General features: G+C 33.5%; 1 protein-coding gene across 1 annotated transcript in view; it reads right to left on the reverse strand.

Annotated features, from left to right (window-relative positions):
- Positions 1-268: 268 nt before the first annotated feature.
- LOC142358258 (uncharacterized) overlaps positions 269-21188 on the reverse strand; it is a gene marked incomplete at both ends in the record, with an annotated part of 31940 nt that continues 11020 nt past the window's right edge. The window contains 8 exons of the mRNA XM_075409695.1: positions 269-426; positions 5997-6059; positions 8384-8401; positions 8879-9004; positions 13124-13265; positions 14480-14608; positions 16705-16791; positions 19106-19279. Of these exons, the coding sequence (XP_075265810.1) occupies positions 269-426; positions 5997-6059; positions 8384-8401; positions 8879-9004; positions 13124-13265; positions 14480-14608; positions 16705-16791; positions 19106-19279 (897 nt within the window). The remainder of the gene's footprint in view (positions 427-5996; positions 6060-8383; positions 8402-8878; positions 9005-13123; positions 13266-14479; positions 14609-16704; positions 16792-19105; positions 19280-21188) is intronic.

The following is a 21188-nucleotide window of genomic DNA, read 5'->3' on the forward strand; positions in this document are numbered from 1 at the left end:
CTAAGAAATGTAAGAAAAATTGTGATATGCAATTATGTTGCAAAAGTTACATTAGGTAATTTTACTTTATACAGCTAATTTTTACTATATAGAGAGTTCATTGTCTCTGATTGGTCAGTTTAATGGAAGATCGACAAATTAGATATCACAAATTAGATCTGCTAAATGTCTGATCAGGAAAAATAATCGCTTTATCCTTGAATTTATGAATGACGCAAAAAAAAGATTAAAAAAGAGAAAAACGGAGCCAAAAATCATAGTAGCTAACCAATTTCTGGTCGTTAGGCTGCACCCATTTTGTCGAGAATGTCGAGGTCTCACTTTTGGCATTCAAGGAAGAGATGACATTCTCAAATGACGTCAGAGATTCATCAACTTCTGGTTCTGCTTTCAAAGTCGAGTAGAACTTTGACGATACCAGTTTAGCTGCGAATGAAAGACCAGAACCTCAGATGCATCAAATAATCATCAGATATACCTACCCGAATCATTTGATTCTCGCATTTATTTTAGTTACAGTTCAGGTCATTTCTCGCAAGATTTTAATTTTAAAACCAATATTTTGTTGCTTTTGATCAATTTTCAACCGCAACTTTTTCACCCACCAGTTTTGCCTTGGTAATGGGATCTACCTATATTTGTTGATATTTCTTGATAAATCGTTATAACTCTTGTTTAACTTATTAACATCGATCTAAATCTTGTATAATGGTGCTATATAATTTTTACAACTTAACTTGTCTTACCAGAGATATGTTCAATGTTTCTAGGCTCTCTTGCCAAATTCTTATTTCTTGATACCCACGCAAATTCTCCGCAAAAATTCTCGGTCAAAATCTCGGCAGCATTAACTCTCTTTTAGCAAGAACTCCTTGTGAGGTGTATCAAGTTTCGGTTCACAGGGATTGCTGATAAATAAAACTAAAAAATGTACGAATTAGTCAGAATTACTCAAGTTCTATAATGATCGTTTTTTGGCGTGGCTGTCAAATTTGACGAGACGTTTGAAATTCTTTCAGCACAAAACAAAATTTTCAATGATGTTTTTGTCAAAGTTTTGTTGCAAGGCATTCATTATGCGTCCAATTCCTGAAAAGGCGAGTTTGAAAAGATTATGGAACTATAAGATTTGGCGCTTTGTGGAAACGAGTGACAAGATTTCGTCACTATTTTTTTTATTTTGCTCAAGCATTTTTCTCCATGAAAATTTGCTTGACTCGAATAATTCCGATAAGTGAAAAGGTATTTTATACTGTGGAAAAGGTATTCATTTTGTCATTAGTATTCATGGATGAACGTAACCCATTTCCGGCTAACGCAAAGGAAGCCGAAGTAAAAGTAAGCCAACATAAAAGCAAGCCGAAAGATATGTAATAGTTATGTAATCAATCAGAAATAATTCATTATTAGCCGAGACAATCAATACTGTGCGTCGTTTTGATAGTGCATAATGTATTCCAATGAACCGCAGAAACATAAATATTTCCAATTGTAGACATTTCGGCTCACTTGACCTCATTTTCAAAGTTCGGCTTGCTTGTCATTGGGCTTGCTCGGCCGCCATCCCCATTACCACAGTTTTGAGCGTTTAATTAGCCTAAAACTTAAATAGCCAGGTTTTATTAGTATTAAATTGATATTCTTTTTGTTCTGAACTTATCATTGTTCTTGTAAGCAATGATATGGTTTTGCAAAACTGTAAATTGTCTTCCTAATCCACTATTTGACCTAAGAGGGTCAATTCTGAATCACTAATTATGATTTTTTTTCATTTTGGTCTGCGTCCGTTAGTTCTCGTTTAGTTTACTATCATTGATATTGGATACAACGACCGTAGATAAAAGTGACGCGCAGAAATTAGCTACTTATAGCGTGTGAAAGAGTAACAGTTTATTCACAATATTCTTCATGACAACCAAAAAATCCTAGTAAAATTTATAAAAATTATGTTGGATATAACCAAAATTGAAGTAAATTTGCGATCAGTTTGATTACTGTTATTAATTTACAAACATATACATAACCATAATTGTAAAACATGGCCATGGAAAGCAGTGACAAAATGGCGAAAGTTTCTCTGAAAAATCCATCATTGGTTTTCTAATTATAGAACATTAATTTTTACTCTGCTGAAAATGAAACCCTATTCGTATATCCAATAACAAGTCGCAATTATCATAATCGCAATAGAATTCTACAATTTTGATTTCGAAGAGGTGCATTAAACAAACAAGAAGGCTCGTTAATGTGCGTTCGCACATGATGTTCCGACCCGCGCTCATGTACATTTCAGACATAACTGTCAACCAAATGAAGATAAAATCAAAAATAGATCTTATAGTTCAAAAAAATTACACAAACTACTAAATGAAATAAACAATGCCATTCCTCATTACAGCACTCATGAGATATGCCACCCTTAAAAAGATTACGGGAGAAAAATAAACAACAAAATAAGCAAAATGAAACAAACATTATACGGCAAAACTAAAACATCTAAAATTAAAAGCACCTAGTAAAAATGACAAAATACAATCAGAAGAAAACTTAACTAAACAAGTTTGTTTTTTCGTTACTACAAAGCATATGGGACTTTATATTAATAAAACTAAATAACAAGTTGACAAAAAAGCAAAAATCAGGTGAAATTCAAAAACCAACCAAAAGTTTTTAAACCAAATAATTACAAACGTCCTAGAAACCATTAGGTTTCCAGAAAAATAATAAAAAATTTACTTAAAAAGTCATTACAAAGCCAATAGAATCGGCCTTTGGTTGAAATAAGCCACAAAAATGGACCAGAGATGAAGAAAAACTGAACATATTTCAAACATATCGCGAAAACAAAATATTGAAGACCTTAAAACCGTTCGCTGTTATATGAATATTACGTTTTTACTTCAATTGTTAAGTAAACTTTTTGAGTTAAAGCTATACTGAAAGCATAAGCATGTTCACCTGTGCCTCATTTGAAAATCATTTGGATCTGTAATTACGCGAATGAGCTTAAAGAAGAAAAAAAGATAGACAGATATCCACCACTAACAAAACTTTTATGAAAAAGCATATTGTACAACAAAAAATCATCAGTTACGAACTAATATAAATAGCAACTTTAATATTCGAACTACGGGAAAGTGGATGGGGCCTCTCGATCATGAGAATCAGATACAAGCTGACAAAAATAACAGCAAAAACTAAGTTAAAAAAGAAAGTTTGAAATTAAATATCATAAAATTTAAGGCCATTTGCTGTAAATCTACTGCATTGAGTGACTTCATTCATTCAACACTCAAGCAGAGGCTTATGAGACCTGTAAGTTTTTTGACGACTACATGAAGAACATAAAACAGGCAAAAACCGGAAATTGAAAAAACGAGAGAGAAAAGTGTCAAAGCCATTAAAAAATGAACTTTCTTATAAAACTTTTATGTGTTCAAATAATTTTTTAACAAAAAAAGAATTTCTTTTTTTTAACAATATGACTTCAAAAAACCAACAGATAAGAACAAATATATTAAAACCAAGAAATTTTTCAAAAAAATCCGTAGTATCAAAGCCATTAAACTCAATAGCTTTCAACGGAAAAAGTAAACAATAAGTCAGAATAAGTTATCTTCCATGAGAAGGCAATAATTTCTGTCAATCTTAAATCAAAAAAAGTTCATCGCAAAAAGTCGTAGAATATGAAAACAAATGCAGGCAAAAACCAAAAAACCAGTAAAAAAAGTGAGAAGAGTGTCAAAGCCATATAAACCATACCGTTTTCTCTGCAAACTTGATCTATGATCTATGGCAAGTGTTTTTTATTCCAATGGGAACTGTAAATTATAAGATAATGTGGTAAGATTTCAAAAGAATTTAAAATTTGAAACAAAGTAACCAAAAATTTAAAAAAAATATGAAAAGTCGTGTTATCCAAGTCTTAAAGACAATAGTTTGAAGATAAAACCGCTAACCAGATTAATTTTGGTTGCAAAAAAAGGAAGTGGGTCCTGCCAATGTTGAGACTGACTTAGAGTTCAAGAAAGTAATTTTAATATCGTTTAAAGTTCAAAAAAAATTTTCAAGAAATTATATTTGAAGTCTCAACAGCCATTTAATTCAATTGCTTTCAACGGAAGTCAATAGATATGCTAAGTTATGCCTCAGTGCTCAATGCGAAAAGTGTATCACTTCAGTAGAGTTTCAGTAGAAAAGTGTGAGAAATTGTCGAAGCCATTCAAACTATGAGCTTTCTCTGAAAACTTTCTTTATAATCCAAGGAATGGCTTCTCTCAACTATCAATATAAGGATAATGTAAGAAGATTTCAAAAGGAAACAAATTTACGAAAATATTAGCCAAAAATGTTTTTAAAAGTTTTGAAAAGTTGTGGCATCGAAGTGGCATGGAACCAAACTTGCGGCAAAATTGTGACATGGAGCAAAAAGTTAGAAGACAAAACTTTTAACCACAAAATTGTGGTTGTAGCAAATTGGAAAGGGGGTTGTCTTTACTGAGACTGACCTACCCTACCGTTCACAAAAACAAACTTTCAATCATTCAAACAATCAATCATTGTTCAAAAAATTTTTTCAATTTTTTTTAGTTCTTAACAGCCATTAGTTGTTCACTCAAAGCACAATATAGGTTCACTTAATATTCATCAGGTTGCCTATTGAACTTTTAGTCACAGAGTTTATGCCATAGGACTCCGAAAACTTAGTAAACTTTCAAAAAGTAAATCAAAATTTCGTTAAAAAAAATTTTCGAAAATTTATTTTATAAGTCTTAACAGCCATTAGCTGTCCCCTCAATTTGCCACATAGGTTCGCTTAATGCTTTTTAGGAAGCCTTTTGCAATTCTAGTCAACGAACCTACGTCATAGGGCTACAAAATGTTAATAAAATCTGAAAAAAATTCAAAATTTAAAAAAAGTGCAAACTCAGAATCGGAGCCATAAAACAATGGTCGATTCCTTAAAAAGGAATTATTTGTTTATTGGACATTTTTTGACCGTAAATGAGCTTTGTCATGAACACAACCTGGATTTTAAAAGTGACTAGTCTCCAAGTGAATTGAAAAAAAACAATAAAAAAACATGAATTGGTTTTTAAAAAATCAGCTCTCAAATAAAAATCAAGTTTTTTTTATAGTAAACGTCCCTATGAGACGAAAACTACCCCCTTTTATGACCTTTCGTCTGTTAGAATCACATCACTGTTACATTTGTAGCAGAAAATGTAATTTTGAATTGAAATTTTTTATAGAAAAAATCTTAACTTGAACAAAAAAGTGAACAAAATCATGCCAAATATCACGTGTTCATGACGCACTGGGCACGCAAACCTTTAAACCTCGATAACTCCTCAAAAAACACAAAATTCAAAAAAATGTATTTAATTCCGAACTCTACGCGGGACGAGCTTTTTAATGATACCAATCACATTTCTCTACGATGAATATATCGATCGGCCAAAATTGACAGAACAAAAAAAAACCCATTTGAGTATATAGTTCCTCCCCCCACAAGTGGGGTCGGAACAATTAAACGAGTAACTTGTGCGTTATAAATAATCAGCTAGGCCAGGTGACTTGGTAAAAAAGCAGTACTACATCAATCGACAGGAAATTTTATGCCAATTTTGCTTCTGAATTTGTTCATGGACATTCGGACTCTGATTTTATACCCAGGCTGAGGTCTCAGACGGCAGCAAATATATCCAAATCGAAGATAAACGCACAAGGGGGGGGGCGTAGTGCGTTCAAAATTAAATAGTCTGGAAAAACGTCGAAAAACACACGAAAGTCTGGTGAACGCACAAAAGTCTGGACATAAGCGATTTTGGTCTGGAAGGGTTGGGACATACCAGATCCGTCTGGCACATCAACCTGGGTATAGTTTGTTCATACTAAAAAAAGTTCCTAACAATTCCCGGTGTAAGAGTGAAAACATTGCTTTAAGTGGTTCAAATTGCAGACATTGATTGTGTTCACACCTGTTTAGTTCTTACCTGTCAGTTTAACTGGGGCATTAACTATACCCATAGCATAATTGACCGGATCAAAAGAAGATTCTGAAAATAAGCTGGGCAGCGTTAATATCAGTTAATCACTCCCGGGTGCAGGGGTCAGCAGCTGTAAGCGGATATTTATGTAAGAAATCCGCTAAATGCGCGAAAATTATGCAAGATTTGCGCTGATTGCGCTGAAAATTGAAAAATAGGTACTGAATCTGCTGAAATAAAATGCGTCAGCACACTTCAGCGCATTTCTTACATAAAATCAGCATTTGTTTCAGCGCATTTCTTTCATAATTTCAAGACTTATTTTTACAAAACTTCATTCAAAAAGCCTGTGATTTAAGCATGTATAGCAAAAGTCAGCGATGAGTCAAATCCCAATTAATCAGGGGTAGGCGGTCATATGTCCCATATATTTCAAATACCCTGTAAGTTTATTCCCGCATATATCATGTTGATTCAAAACAATTTCTGAGAAAAAAATGTTGTCATCGATTCGGAGAGAAAAATCAGACATAAGCAATCTACGGCATATGTGAACTAAATAAAAGATAAAAGAAACAGTTAATCTAGTGTACCAACTTTCTGGTTTTCTATAACCAAAAGCAAACAAAAGCAATGAAAAATTTTAAAGATTACTTGGAAAAACAATGATATAGAATTACCCTCTAAAACTTGTTAAGGAATAAAAAAGTTACAAAAATCGAAATAAGAAGGCTATTCCTGAAGGCAATCGAAATAACTAACAAAAAATATATAAACATCAGTAAAAGTTATCGGTGTTAATAAATTCAAAACCATTAGAGCGTTGCAAAGTCTTACAATAACCCAATTCAAAAGTCTCAATGTTGTTTTAAAAAACAACGAAAACGGCAAATTTAGATATTATTGAAAGAAGTCACTTACAATTTTTGCGTAAAATTGATATCTCCAATAAATACTTAACAATAGTTTCAGACTGATAGAATTCTTATACGAGCTGTAAATTATATCAAGTGAGGGTTCTTTTTCATCCGGCTTCATTAAGCCCGGCATATCTTAACCACATATATGACTTCACGCCAATACTTAATCTCATGATCGGTTGTGATAGTTTCATATCAAGTCCCACGGGTTGCTGAGGTATAGCCTTTACCTGCGAGGCAGGGCCAAATAATTATCATACTAATTTAATACTCCAATTGCATAAAACATTAAAATGGGAGTGAAGTGATAGGGGTATACTGATTAGGGGTAAAATGCGGGATACCCAAGTGAGGACAATTATTCTAAAACGACAAAGCGTAAACAAAAAATTCACACCTCAGTAAAATCTGTTTGCGAAACTCAACAATGTTTCAATTCAACGGAAACAAGCCCGTACCTAACTCCAAGTGTCTTTCAGTACAGGGCCAGTTTAAATGCAGTTCCTCATCATAACTGAATCATAGACTGATTCATGTCACTTTTTTTACTTGTCAGACTTGCGTTCAGACTGATTATACTACGAGGCCATGTGGAAAAATAAAGTTTGGTACGGGGCTCAAACATTTGAGCTCTAGCCGCTTGTCTTGCTTTCGGCGCCACCGTGGCCGTTGAAATGTAGACTTTTGCGCCGTTAATATGCGCTTGAAAGATTAGTTCTCACGATTAGTGTGGAAAAAGTAGACTATTTATGGACTAATTATAGGCTAAAATTTTTACAATACACTAATAAGTATACTACTAATTTATAAGTATCGATGGCAATAAGAAACATATTGGGATTATAAAAAAGATCTTTATGATTTGGTACTTAGGTGAAGTTACACAGACGAAAGGGAATCGGGTCTATTCTGTTCCCCCAGCTTAGTGAGCATAAATCTTTTATGACCCCCAGGCGCACGTGCTATTTTCTTACATAGTAATGTGCTATATAAGAATATATAATTTGTAACTGGGGGTCATAAAAAACACTGGGGGACCAAAACCAATTAGATCCGGGAATCGATTATTTCCAATGACTTTCAAAAACTATGAAAGAGGAAACGCATCTTTTCTGTTTGTGCCCCCCCCCCCCCCAGTTACAGAGCACGTACCATTACATAGTACATCATAATGTAAAAATATAAAAAATATGGCACATGCGTCTGGGCGTTGCAAATAATATGCGCCCACTAAGCTGGGGGGGGGGGGGGGGACAAATCGAAAAGATCCGAGGAAACCATAAGTTATTTCGGGCGGTCTCGTTTCGAAACATTTGGTAGAAATAATGTCAGCTTTTCCCACAAATAGTTTTTTGCCATTCACGAAGCTTGCAGGGCGAATGTAACGCGATAATGCCAACTATATGAAAGACAGTTAAATATAAACATAAACATAAATATAAACATAAACACAAAAGCACAAAAAGGACATACCCATGTCGAAATGTCTCTCTAAAAATTAAAACTAACACGTATAAACAAATCAAGAGCAACTTTTTTTCAACATCTGTAACTTTTGAACGTTTTACTTAGTTTATTACTTATTACTTTTACATTAAAAAAAGTAATCTTAAGCTTAAGGACGACTCGTCGCAAGAGAGTTTACGCTGCCCATCATATATATTTATATATGATGTCGGAAAATAGAGTGTCATTTTTAATTTCTGTATATATGACTTCGAAATTACATACACTTTTAAAACCCTAGTACAACCTCGATGATGGCTATCTTAAAAAATCATGAAAGGTTAAACTGCGTATGACGGTCATCTGGCAATATCTTGTAAGAAGACTATGTCATGTTCCAAGACTCTTGAAGAACCGTACCCAGTTCGAAGACAACCTACAGCATCCGCAAGCTCAGGCCAAATCATGGGTTACCACCGAGTTCAAAGTGAAATTTTTATCAAGGAAAATTGCAGCTCTAACCTGGTTTATATGCGCTGGTCGGTGATCCCAGACTAGTTCCGACACTTTTCAACTGACTCCTTCTGATCTGAAGTCTCTCTTTTGCAGAATCAGAATTCCTCACTTCGGTCAGGGAGATTTGGAAATCTAAGAGAAATTCATAATGTTTCAGACTAAATTCAGAGAACCTTTTTTTTGTTATGAATTTTACCAAGAAAAGTCTAAAAAATGACATGATCATAGTACTGGTCAGAGTAAAAATACAGAATTGAAATACTATGGTTCAGTACTGATTTTGTCTGTGGGTCCACTCCGGGCAACAATTAATTTGAAACTTCTCAATTAATATTAATCATTTTAAAAAATTGTACTCTGCTCAGTGCGATTATATAGCTGTTTTGTCTGAAGCAGGTCTTCAAGCATAACGCGTAAATTAATTTTTGAGAATTTGCGTTTGCAGTAATGTGATATACCTTTTTATTCAAATCGTGAGCTCAAATAATGTATGCTACCCCCGCTTAATTATAGCTCGACTTATGAAAAGTCGATGCTCGACCAAAAAGTGGTATGAAAAGATTGTGCTCAACTCAGTTATCTATACCTATGAAAAAAACTTATCACAGCCTAAGCAAAGAGCTGGACTGTCGTTTGACCAAAAATGTCATGCCCGACTTTTGCCCAACTGGGAACACTGAATTAAAAAATTTGGATTATGCAATTGTCAAAACATGATTGATGATTTGAGTTATATCACAAAATTCGTGCTTCAATAATTTTGAAAATTGAATGAGATTATTCAAGGCAAAGATATTTTGGCTCTCTTGGTTACAACTTCATCAATTCATTGAGACCTCATCGGATTCAAGTATCTGCTGAGCGAATATAAGCAGACGAGAGGGGAATCATTTTGAGAAAAATTGCAAAACCTGTGAACATCAAAAAGCGCACAGAATTCTGAACATGAATGCACGATTGACTGGACAATAACGCACATAAATCTGGACATATACGCACGAATCTCTGAAAATAGACGCTCTAATTTTTTTTATTTTAAAATGTCTGCACAGACACAATTGTTATCTTCAATCTGGGCAAAAAAGTAATATCTATCAGAGGAGATCACCAATTATCGTAAAAAAGCTCTTAGGAATTGGCGATATTTTCGAGCACAAAGGTGAAACTGAAAAATCAAATTTTAAGGAAAAACACGATTGAAAAAAATTAGTTGTATATTTTTCAATAAGTGAGTGACCTGCATTAACAAATTTGCAAAGAATTGTAATAGCAAATGCAATAAAAAAAAACCAAGAATTTTCCCGTTTTCTGGCTTCCAGGCAATTTTTTTGATATTCATGATAAATAACAAAGACAAAAAAAACGTTAAAAATCCTGAAAAAAAAGTAATTTAAAGGCTCCTTTTCCTGACCAGCAATCAAATTTAACACCAAGAGCCGAGCAGATAAACCAAAACATCAAAAATTTAGAGAATCTTTTCAGTAATGGTGACTGATTTGAACTATTTTTTATTACGATGTAATGAAATAACAATGTATTGTATCAATGTATTGTAGCGCAATTTTTTTTTCAAAAATTACCATCTTACTCTATTGACAGAATTAACAAACAGATAAACTGGGGAATAAAAGTTTGCTTTATGAAAACCAAATACGATACTGCCAGAGATCTACTTTTGGAGACTAAAATTCTTCCAGCAGAGCTCCAAATAACACGGGTGTCTTTAAATAGGTTTTTCAATATTCTCCAACAATTAAGAAATCGCTCTAATAAACATTTCAGATTTTTAGAAAACGTGCCTATTATTGTAAACAAACGAACCCATAACCTTTTCTTAGAACAAAAATGTAAGTCAAAATGGAGTAATGGTTCAATTGTTCGTAACTTTATTCGAAAATGGAACACACTTCCAATTACAATTAGAAAAGAAACGTCGAAGACCAAATTTAAACAAAAAGTTACAGCGGAAATGCTTAAACGACACGAAAGAGTTCCAATAGACAGAAGGGTTGCAGGATTTAAACATATTTTTTATTAAATTATTTTACGAAAACCGAACCTTAGTTTGTTATAAATTAGAAAAAAAAATGTTTGATTAATAAATTTCTAACATGTAACATTACCAAGTGGTTAGTTTAATTTACATGTTTGCAGATTAAAAAAAAAACCCCGAGAACTCAAAAAGCAGAGAAGCAAATGGAAAGGTCAAAAAATTCATTTCCTGCAGAATTGCCAACAGTTCGATCATACTCTTCTTGAAAATCGTTTCTTTTCAAGATTGTTTCTTTTGGTTGAAAATCGTTCCTTTTGACGACATCTATAGAAAAACATGCGAAATCAGTTCCTTCTGGATTTTTATGTTTACATAAGAAATAAATTCAACAGGAGGGTAAAATGGAGGGCAATTTTGTTGCATTATCAACTAACTTGTTTAATGATATTTGTATTAATAAATGCACTATCAACAATATTTCTATCAGATTTGCAACTTGTTTTTTTTATATATATTTTTATTGATACGAGATGAAGTTTCTTAATTCTCCGGCAGAAACAAAATGTGAATCTAAATTAAAAACTATCATCTAAAAATGTGAACAAGCTTAATTGTAACTTTGTTTATTCTCTTTGCTAAATGTTCATAATTTTATTATAAAGATATTGAAAACAACGCAATTTTATACGCCCCATGAAAGCAGATCTGAGACAAAAACGCGTAACCCTCAGTTCAAGAATATTTCCGTTTTAGCAAACAAACCAAATGACCACTGTCAAAATTTGGGGAGAGAACAATATCTGCAAAATTAATTGATAACTAAACATGAATTGCGTTCACTGACCTGTCTACTTAGAGCAGAGTGAAGCAGTGCCTACAGAAGCAGTGCCTTTCATTAACTTTTCTTGGTTTGCCCAGCAAAAACGTTCTTGAATTGTATCTAATAGCTGATGACCATGAATTAAATTAATACACTAATGCATACTTCTCTTGAGTGAAAGCGTTTTCCTATGAATGGTAGAAAACAGGCGAGATATAAACTGTTTCAAGTGAAATTGTTTTCAATAACGGTAACAGTTTTCTCATGGTTTATGAGAAAAAAGATTGATTGATGAAAAGAGAGATAAGATTTATTCACTCAGCAAACAAACAGCATTACAGATTGAATTAGATTGTTAGTTTAAAATTGTAACATCGATTCTCGAGAAGAGAACAGGACACAAAAAAGAATAAGATTTATTTTTACTTTTTGCTGCAAAACATTTAAAAAATTTGCGCAGAACCCTTGATTTGTCAATTTCTAATTTTCAAATGCTCAGATAACTGTTTTATCTGATTTTTTGACTACCCAGGTTAAAGTTCCAGACCAAAGCCACCCAACCTCTGATTAGACTATCTTCAGATTCTAATCTCTGCTCAGACCGAGCTAGACCAAAATTACCTCTGATCAGACTTTTGTGCGATCATTTTATTTGTGCGGCCGTAAGTCAAAACGCTTCTGATCAGACATTAGGGCAACTATTTTTTGTGCGCTGGAAATATTTACGCGAATTTCAGGTGGCCAATTTTTAGTGCGATTTTTGTGCGAACAATATTTTCAAGCGATAATGTCAAGACCATGTTCCGATTTTAATCTTTGTTTAGATATTTGTGTGACCATAGTTAACACTATCGTACGGCCAATATCCAAAATGTGGACAACTCTTTTAATCTCTGATCAGACTGCCATGCGACCGTTGCCCAAACTTTTGTGCAACCAATGTTCCGATTCCAATCAGACTTTCTTGCAACCGTTGTCCAGACTATTCCCAGACTTTAGTTTTTATTCAGACCCAAATTCGACTATTGTCGAGACTATCGTGCGACCGTAACCCTTTCCAGAACCTATAATTTGGCAACTTAATCTGTGTAGTCTTATATTCGTTGTCGTTTGTTATAAGAGTAGTATAAGAACTTTTCCAGCAAAAAAAATTGAGACAGAGAGTCGAAAGAAACTGTTATAGGGATCTTTTGCGTTTATGCCCCTCCCCCCCAGTACGTTATGCACCCCCACATACAGAGCACGTGCCATTACATAGTAATATTTTATGCAAAAATATGGCATATGCGGCTGCGGGGTGGAAATAATATGCAATTACAAAGCGGGGGCGCAGAAAAGAAAAAGATCTGTTTTTAGTTTATTGATTGATGATACTAGTTAAGACTTGTCAGACTTTTCAGTACATTTCATAGAATGGCTGTTGGAGTTTTTAACTAACAAGCCTCCCCAGGGTCGAGTTTAGCCGTGTGTGGGTCAGTTCCAATGTTCTGTCTTTGGATATCAGGAAATATCCGGGTTATCTCTCTGGCAGCTTCGCTCACTTCCACCGAAGTTGGAACCCGAATTATGAATCCACTATCCTGAAATAAAAACAATGTTAAATTATTGTTTTTAGTTTATTTTGAAAAATAAAACGTGTACTCTAGAATTGAAATAGCCGCGTTTTTATCAACTCAGAGGTTTCTAATGAAATTTTTGATCATGTTATGGATGCAAGAAAGTACTTGTGATTGATCCGAAAAAAGAGTTAAGATCAGAGCTTGATAGGAATCATAGAACAAAAACTTTGTAAAAATTGACATCCGATATTAAAAAGCACAAAAAATGATCGCCCTACAAACGTCTACAGGTACCGAAACAAACGTGACTAAAAAATAAACCCCCTCGGAAAACACAACTAAATTTAGATAGGAAATAAACCTATAATTTGTTTGCTTGTGATAGTTTGATATCAAGTCTCACGGACTGCTAAGGCGTGGCCAAACGCGCTAAACTTGCAGCTCTTAAATAGTCAAGTTTGGGTTATCGTGGAGAAATAAAACCGGAGAACAGGCCTACTTTCAAAAAATGACTGAAAATTAGATTAATAAATTGAATAGGGTGTAATTATGCACGGACCAAGTTTACAACGTGTTAAGATACAAATCTCGAACTAGCTTTAAAACACTCACGTGCACATTTTAGAATGCCGAAAGTCTGCAGTGCCAGAAATCAAAATGCCAGAAGTTGCTACTTGGCCAGAATTTGACTTCCCTTGACTTTCGTCATTTTAAAACGTGCGCGTTTCGTGTTTTAAGCATGGTTAAGTGACTCTGCAGAAGTCACTTCGAAATTCTCATTTATTATCTCGAGCCGCTCCGCAATTCTCGATAAACGCCAGAAATTCTCAGTGACTTCAAGCAGAGTCAATTAACCATTACATAAATGTTAATATAATTAAAAAATCTATGTCAAAAATTTTTGTAATTTAATTTTTGATGAAAATAATTGTAAAATTATGATCGGAATTTTATTAAAAAAGAATGTAAGATAAGTCCCATGGACCGCCGAGGCGTGGCCAAACGACGAAGAAACGATCTTGTCTTACATGTAAAAAACGACTCAAACGACGCAAACTAATGAAAACGAAGAAAGCGACGACAAAACGACGACAAAACGACGATAAAACGACCAAAACGACGATTTCTTACAATAAGATTGTCGTTTTTTCCTCGTTGTCCTCAACACGGGGAGGGATGAAATATAGGGGGTAAAAGAATGAAAGTTGAAAAAAATGACACTCAATTATATATACCTCGACTGCGGAGGGTAGATTTCCGTACAATCTGACATAATAGAACCATTCAGGTTGTCCACATGACATGGCCGTCAAATTCTCCAAAGTTTCGCTCGAAATGCTCTCGTACAACTGGTCCAGTTTTGCCTGCAGCAAAAACAGTTTTAAGATATGTTAGTCTTCCGCGATGTTAGTTGCCCAAAAAAATTATTGTGTCATATAATTTAAATTAATTGACATTAAATTACCTAACCTTTTTTGTGATCATGAACATACGTATATGAAATAAAACACGCAACACCCGCTAGCTGAGGTGTCAGACCAGAAGTCGATACTTCCAGACCAAAATGAACCCTCAAGCGAGCGTCGTGCGTTCAAAATTAGACGGTCTAGGACCACAGATGAACGCGCGAAAGTCTGCACACAGGCAAGTTTGAACGTATGAAAATCTGAACATAGAAAACCTCAAGGACTGCACAAAATATTTCAAAATGAAGCAAAAATTGCAACTACTGTTTAACTCAAGGTTGATTTAGCACTCTTATTACAGCGCTTACTAAAGTAAAAGCTTTCTACGCAGAAAATTTCAGCTCAAAAGTTGCCAAAGGTCGAACGCAGAAAAAAGCTGTATCCAAAATTTTGCCTTGTTTTGGACAATTTTGCTACAAAATTTGTAGAATAAGGCTGAAATTGCAGACGACAATCACGCTTTAAAAAGTCGATGAATGGCATCTCTTTCATCAGTCACTTCTTGCCCTTTATATATGTACCAACTACTAAGACTCTCTATCACAATTTGCCTGAATGCATAAGTATGAAGATATGTCTGGACACGAGCCCACATGAACATCTTGACATACACAATTTTGAACGAAGAAAGATCAAAATTTTGAGCGCATAAAAGTCTGGACTTTGCCGCTTTTGAACGCACCAATAACGCATGAAACACTTTGAACTCAAGAAAATTTGGCGAGGTCACGAATGTCTGAAAATATTGACTTCTGAAGAATGCACAAAAATTTTGAACGCACGAAAGTCTTTACACAAGTGCTTTCGAACTTACGCAAATTTTGAACGCAAGAAAGTCTATAGAACGCTCCAAAGTCTGGATATACGCATGTTCTGTCTGTGATGGTCTAAACATGTCTATTATTGGTCTTGCAACTCAGCCTAGGTAAGTTTTCCGTGGTGTTTTTTTATATATCTATACTGAGATTTTTTTTGTAAGATTTATCAGTTGTAATTTTGAATTAATAGACTTGTGCTCCTCACTATAGTTTATCCTGTCGCATGTCGCTTTTAATGATAATCAGCCCCGCTGATTTGAGAAATTTAATTGCTCAAGAACTAAAAACAAATAATTTATTGCTAAAAACTCTTAAGTAATGTCTAATCAGATTATGCATCACTTATGGAAGCAGAATTTTGGAAAATCATCTAATTGGGTTTGATATCATAAAAATCGCTCGCGAAATTTCTTCTTTTCAAACAAATTTGATTGTATAGCATCTGATAAGACAGAGTTTTTTGTGTATCACTTGATAAGTGTGAGCCTGAATCCTGTAAACCGTAACTAAAATTTGATGTCTTAGTTAGTTGAATTTTAAACCAAAAAAAATCCGATAGGGAAATTTATAGTTATTTTGCTCGGTCTGTCACCCTTCATCATTGAAGCTGAATTTCCTGAAAGAAATGTGACAGGGTTAATTAAACTTAGCGGCACTTGCCTATAAAATTTGGAATTGGGTCTGATTTTCGTGGCAAAAATTTTTCAGTTAAGATAAATGAAAGCAAAGCTAGTTAGCGTAGGGCTGTGAACATCATAGATATCAAATTCTGTTTTCAATGGTTGAAACGGTAGTTTAAATTGGCTACCGTTTGCAAGTTTCAAAAATTCGACACAAACATCGATTGCGAAATTAAATTTTCTTTTGTAAATTGGTCGTTAGAGGGATAAATTCTGAAATAAATTTTAGTTTTTATAAGATGATTTGCACTTGCAATAAAAACAAGATTGTGTTTATCATTTTCAACGATTTCCACAACAATGCCAGCTCTAACTTTACAATTGACAATATTTTCAGAGAAAAAGATGTGTTGTAGAAAAAATTTTTAAAAAATAGCCGAACCTATAAGAGCTGATAGGTTTTTATCACATCGTACGTGATTAAAATTTGAAGCCATACATGATCATTATTAAGGGCTGACACGCAAATATAGCTCTAGAATAATTTATTACTTACCCGAATGGCTTGAAGTCTTTTCAGAAGCCACTTGGAACGATATCCTTCCTCAATTTCGTGGAAGATTTTCTCCGCTTGGACTAGGCGCTAATAACGAAAAAAAATACCCATTACAATGATAAAAGCAAAAGATATTTTTACAATAAGGATGAATTACTCTAATGTATATGAGACATTAATTAAACAATTTATATTAAAAATTAAAGAAATGACTTAAATTGCGATAAAGAAGCGGTATTTTCTTCAAAATTAAACCATCAGATCTTAATTAATTTCCGATTGACAATGTAAAACGTGGTGAACTCTTGCACTGTGATGGTTAAGATTATTTTTTCAACCCTCAAATTTATTTGATGTTCAGGAATTTGTTAGTCTGGTCTTTTTTTGATGAATCATCTTTTACTGAGAGATGCAAAAATGGTATCGTTGAAAAACTGGATCAATCCTCTGAAGACTTTTTGGCAACTTTTTGTTTTTGGAGGAAAAATTAGGCCTGAGTTTTGCTAGGTTTTCAAAAATTTTCTCATTACGAATAGAAACAAAAATCCTCAACCCTCCTCCAAACCCAAGGTCAGGTTTGCAAAAATTTGCAATTTGATTTACAAAATTTGTAAAATAATGTATTATATTTGCAAATATTTGCAAACAGGATTTGCGAATTTTGAAAATTCTCACATTAATTTGCAAACGATTTTATAACTTGCGACATTAATTTGCAACTTTACAAATTTGACCTCGGATTTTTCATTTGAAAATTGGCCCAAAAAATCTTTAAAAAATCTATATATTTTGGTAAATGTAGTTACTCAATTAAACCTAGAGCAAAATTTGTAAACAACATAGTAGCTCTAAAGATTGATTAAGTTTTAAAGCCAACGTTCTTATCTTCTTTCCTTCACAAACGTTCTCCTTCACACCCTATAATGAAAATGTTTATTAGTAGCAGCCGTTTTGTATTTAGTTATGATTGTGCTGCACCTTTCGTAAGATCTCAGCACAAAGTTTTTTTTTTAGCTAATTTTAATTTTTTGAACAAATAATTCCCGCTTATTTAGTTGCAATATAACCCAAGTTTGATTAGCTTGGAGGAATCTAATAAAATCGAGGCGATATCAATTCGAAATCATTCAAAATCGAGGCTTGAATTTATGAGCCTTACTTGAAGTTTTTTGCGTTTTGTCAAGTTTTTTTGGTTTCGACAAATGGGTTTGCCTTTGATTTTGATTATAGTTCATACAGCTTTTCCTCTCAACTGTTTTTTCGATTCTTATTTTTGAGTTGCGTAATTGGGAAGTTAGTTTTTGATTGGGATTGACAACTGAACATTAAAAGTTCTGGAAATGTTACGGAAATTTTGGAAAATTGTTGTCTTAAAACAGATACGTTAGTGGGTAAATTTTAACAAGATAATATGGACGCATTATTTTCAAGAAGTTTAGCAAACATTCATTCCCATTTCATAAAAATTAGACCGCTTTCGTTTTTTCTGTCTCTATTGGTCTGCCGAGTATACGTTAAATAGCTTAGTTTTCAGGAACGAGTTGGTTTTGAAAGTCAATGGTTTCTAAATTGAACAGCTTTCTAACAAAAAATATTCAATTTTACTTATTTGCAGTATTTTTGTCTAGGTCTCGTTTATTCAAATCAGAAAAGGCCGCGTTCGTATTTCTACAACTAGCAGCGTAGCTTTCAGCAATGTGCTGATGGTTTAAGGGAAAGCAGAACTTAGTATTTTTCAGAGTTTTAGGTACCTGTATGTAAACTTTTCAATTTTTTGATAGTTTTTGATGTTTCTGATTCTGCTATATGACATTCCAGTCTATGTTAACTCAGATTTTCTCTTCAAGTGGTCTAAAACAGTTGACAAGTAGTTCTGATTTTCACTCCTTTACGCAAACGTCCCTATCAACAAATTTGTATGCTCTTTCAATCCTATTTTTGAAGTTTCTTTTCCAATTTTTTCAAAAGAAAATTGTCTGGTCTGTCTTAGGGTTACTATCAATCATGCTCTTTTGTTAATTTTTTGAATCGCTTCTCATGACATGGAGTTTGAGTAGTGTTGAGGTCAAACGAGCAAAATTAAAAGAAACAGCAACCAGCAATCATTAAGAACCAAACCACTACCAATAATAATTTTAATACCATTATTAACTAATTATAATAGCACTAGTAAAAAAAAATTGAAGGTTCTTAAACCGAACGTAGCATAGATTTCTTACGTTATTACATTGACAATACCATTTTTTTTACGCCGGAGACACTCACTTTTGAAACTGAACGTGCAGAAACGTTTTACGTTTAAATCTGTAAATCCGAACATAGCAGAACATTTTAAATCGAGCATTAATGATTTCTCACAAAGATTTCACCGAGTTTTTTCTCTCGGCAGAGCAGAACTTACTCCAGCTTGGTGGAAATTGATAGCAGCCTGCTCTAGTAACTCCAGTTTCTCAATTGAGTCGTCTTTCGGCTGTTCTTCTTTTTGGACCCGGCTCATTTTCCGATTACTGTCACACAGTTCGGCTAAACTGACGTAACACTGAGCTATTTCGGCTCTGTAGAACCCTGCTGGATCCTAAACACAGTTTAAAGTTTAAAAATCTTATCGAAAAAATCGGTAACAAAAATATGGCTTCATAAATTGTGATATCTGTCATTAGTCATGTAACGTAGAACAATATTGACGCATTTAGCTCAATTTTATCTCAGGTTAAATTAACAACATGAGCTCGATTTGATGTTTCCTAAGAGAAAAAAATACCATCAATTTGTTGACAAGTTTTCAGCAAAAAAACGCAAAGAAAACGTTAATCCTAAAAATATTCATTTATAGATAATTGATTGTATTAAGCGATATCACACAGAAAGAACGATGTTTGATTCCAGATTTCACTGATCATTTGAATATTTTAATACTTAAGTTTTGATTAAAAGCTTCAGTTTGAGCGCTGTGTCATTTTCAACCATTATGCGTTTCACAAAATCTCATAAAAAGACACACGGCTAAAAATTTTGAAATAAACCAAAGTTATAATGTTTTGTAACGGGTCTCCAAATTGCTGACTCCTTCATGGCATGAATTTTGCACGTTTTTGCCTTTTGCTTACAGAAGACGAAAAATAGCATGCTTAAATCAAATTTAGTTAATTCGTTATACTCTCACTTTATCTCTTAATTGTAGACATTTAACATTATTTGCCATCAGATCAAGCTCAATTTCTTGAAACTTTTTTTAAGAAGAGAGAGACCCATTCGATCAACCAATTTATTTTTTGCAACCGTGATTCAATACTCGCCCAATGCGTAACAAAACAATATCAATTATGTTATTTCATTTTTTTCACATCATTTGAATCCTGTTGTCCAGTTTTGTGTTTTTTTGAACAAAAATCAGTTATTTATAAGAAGCTTGGAAATTGGTTATTTAACATTGCAATTTTTTGTCAAACATCTCACACGTTTTCATTTCTAATGAAAGTTTCTGTAAATTGATAAAGTTCCTCAATCTTTTGAAAGAATTGAATTTCTATTTAGTCAAGAAAAATTATCAAAATATTTGTTGTCACAATGCTATGAAATTTTTATGAAAAATGCAGCTGTTTGTGTAAATAATATTTAATAATGATGAGTTTGGGCAAGTTATTGTTGGCTGAAACAAACTCCAAATTGTCACGTACAAAAATAACTTTCCATGAGGTTATTTTCTTTTTCAAGCAATTTAGAGGGACGGAACATCTGGCTAGCAGCAAAGAAGTTTAAAACAATTCGAAAAACAAGGACAAAAACACGACCAATTGATGCAACAAGTTCGATAAATAAAAACATAGGCGGCAGATTGCGGAAAATAGCCGCGATAGACGCTTGTGGCCTTCCATGAATTGAAACAACTAAAAGAATAAGATTAACAGATCGACCACCCGTCCTTTAATAGACCACTAAACTTTTTGGCTTATATTCGGACTATCAATTTTATGACACATACCGTCTATAAGGAAAAATTACTAAAAAGCGTTTTCAAAATTGATATTCGAAATCAAAAACTCAAGATTAATAATCAAGATGAGGACATTTAGGTTTGGCACTACTTAGATGCACACTATTAACTAGTAAATGCTCATAAAGATTAAAGTTTCATAAGTGAGTTCAAAAGTCATTTTTTGAGTGATGTAAGTCAAGCAATTGACTTAAAAGCAAAACTGACGGTCACGTACACAAATTTTAACTGCAAAGCAGTAGAAGTCACTGGTCATTGAAAAAGTCAATTCCAAGAAGTCAGGTCGTAAGAATCATCAATGGAGACAACGAATTAAAAAAACATAGAAGTACAAGTCCTGAAATACAATCAAAGGAAATCAATGAAAAACTGAGAACTATTTTAGCTGACCAGCAGATCAATTGAACAATCGCAGCCAAAAAGAGAATCTCAAAAGTTGAAATTAAAATAAACAAACAAACTAAACAAAATTATCATTGCTAAATCTCTT

Source organism: Convolutriloba macropyga, unplaced genomic scaffold (assembly GCF_964194025.1).
Source record: "Convolutriloba macropyga unplaced genomic scaffold, txConMacr16.3 SCAFFOLD_2518, whole genome shotgun sequence".
Taxonomy (NCBI): domain Eukaryota; kingdom Metazoa; phylum Xenacoelomorpha; order Acoela; family Convolutidae; genus Convolutriloba; species Convolutriloba macropyga.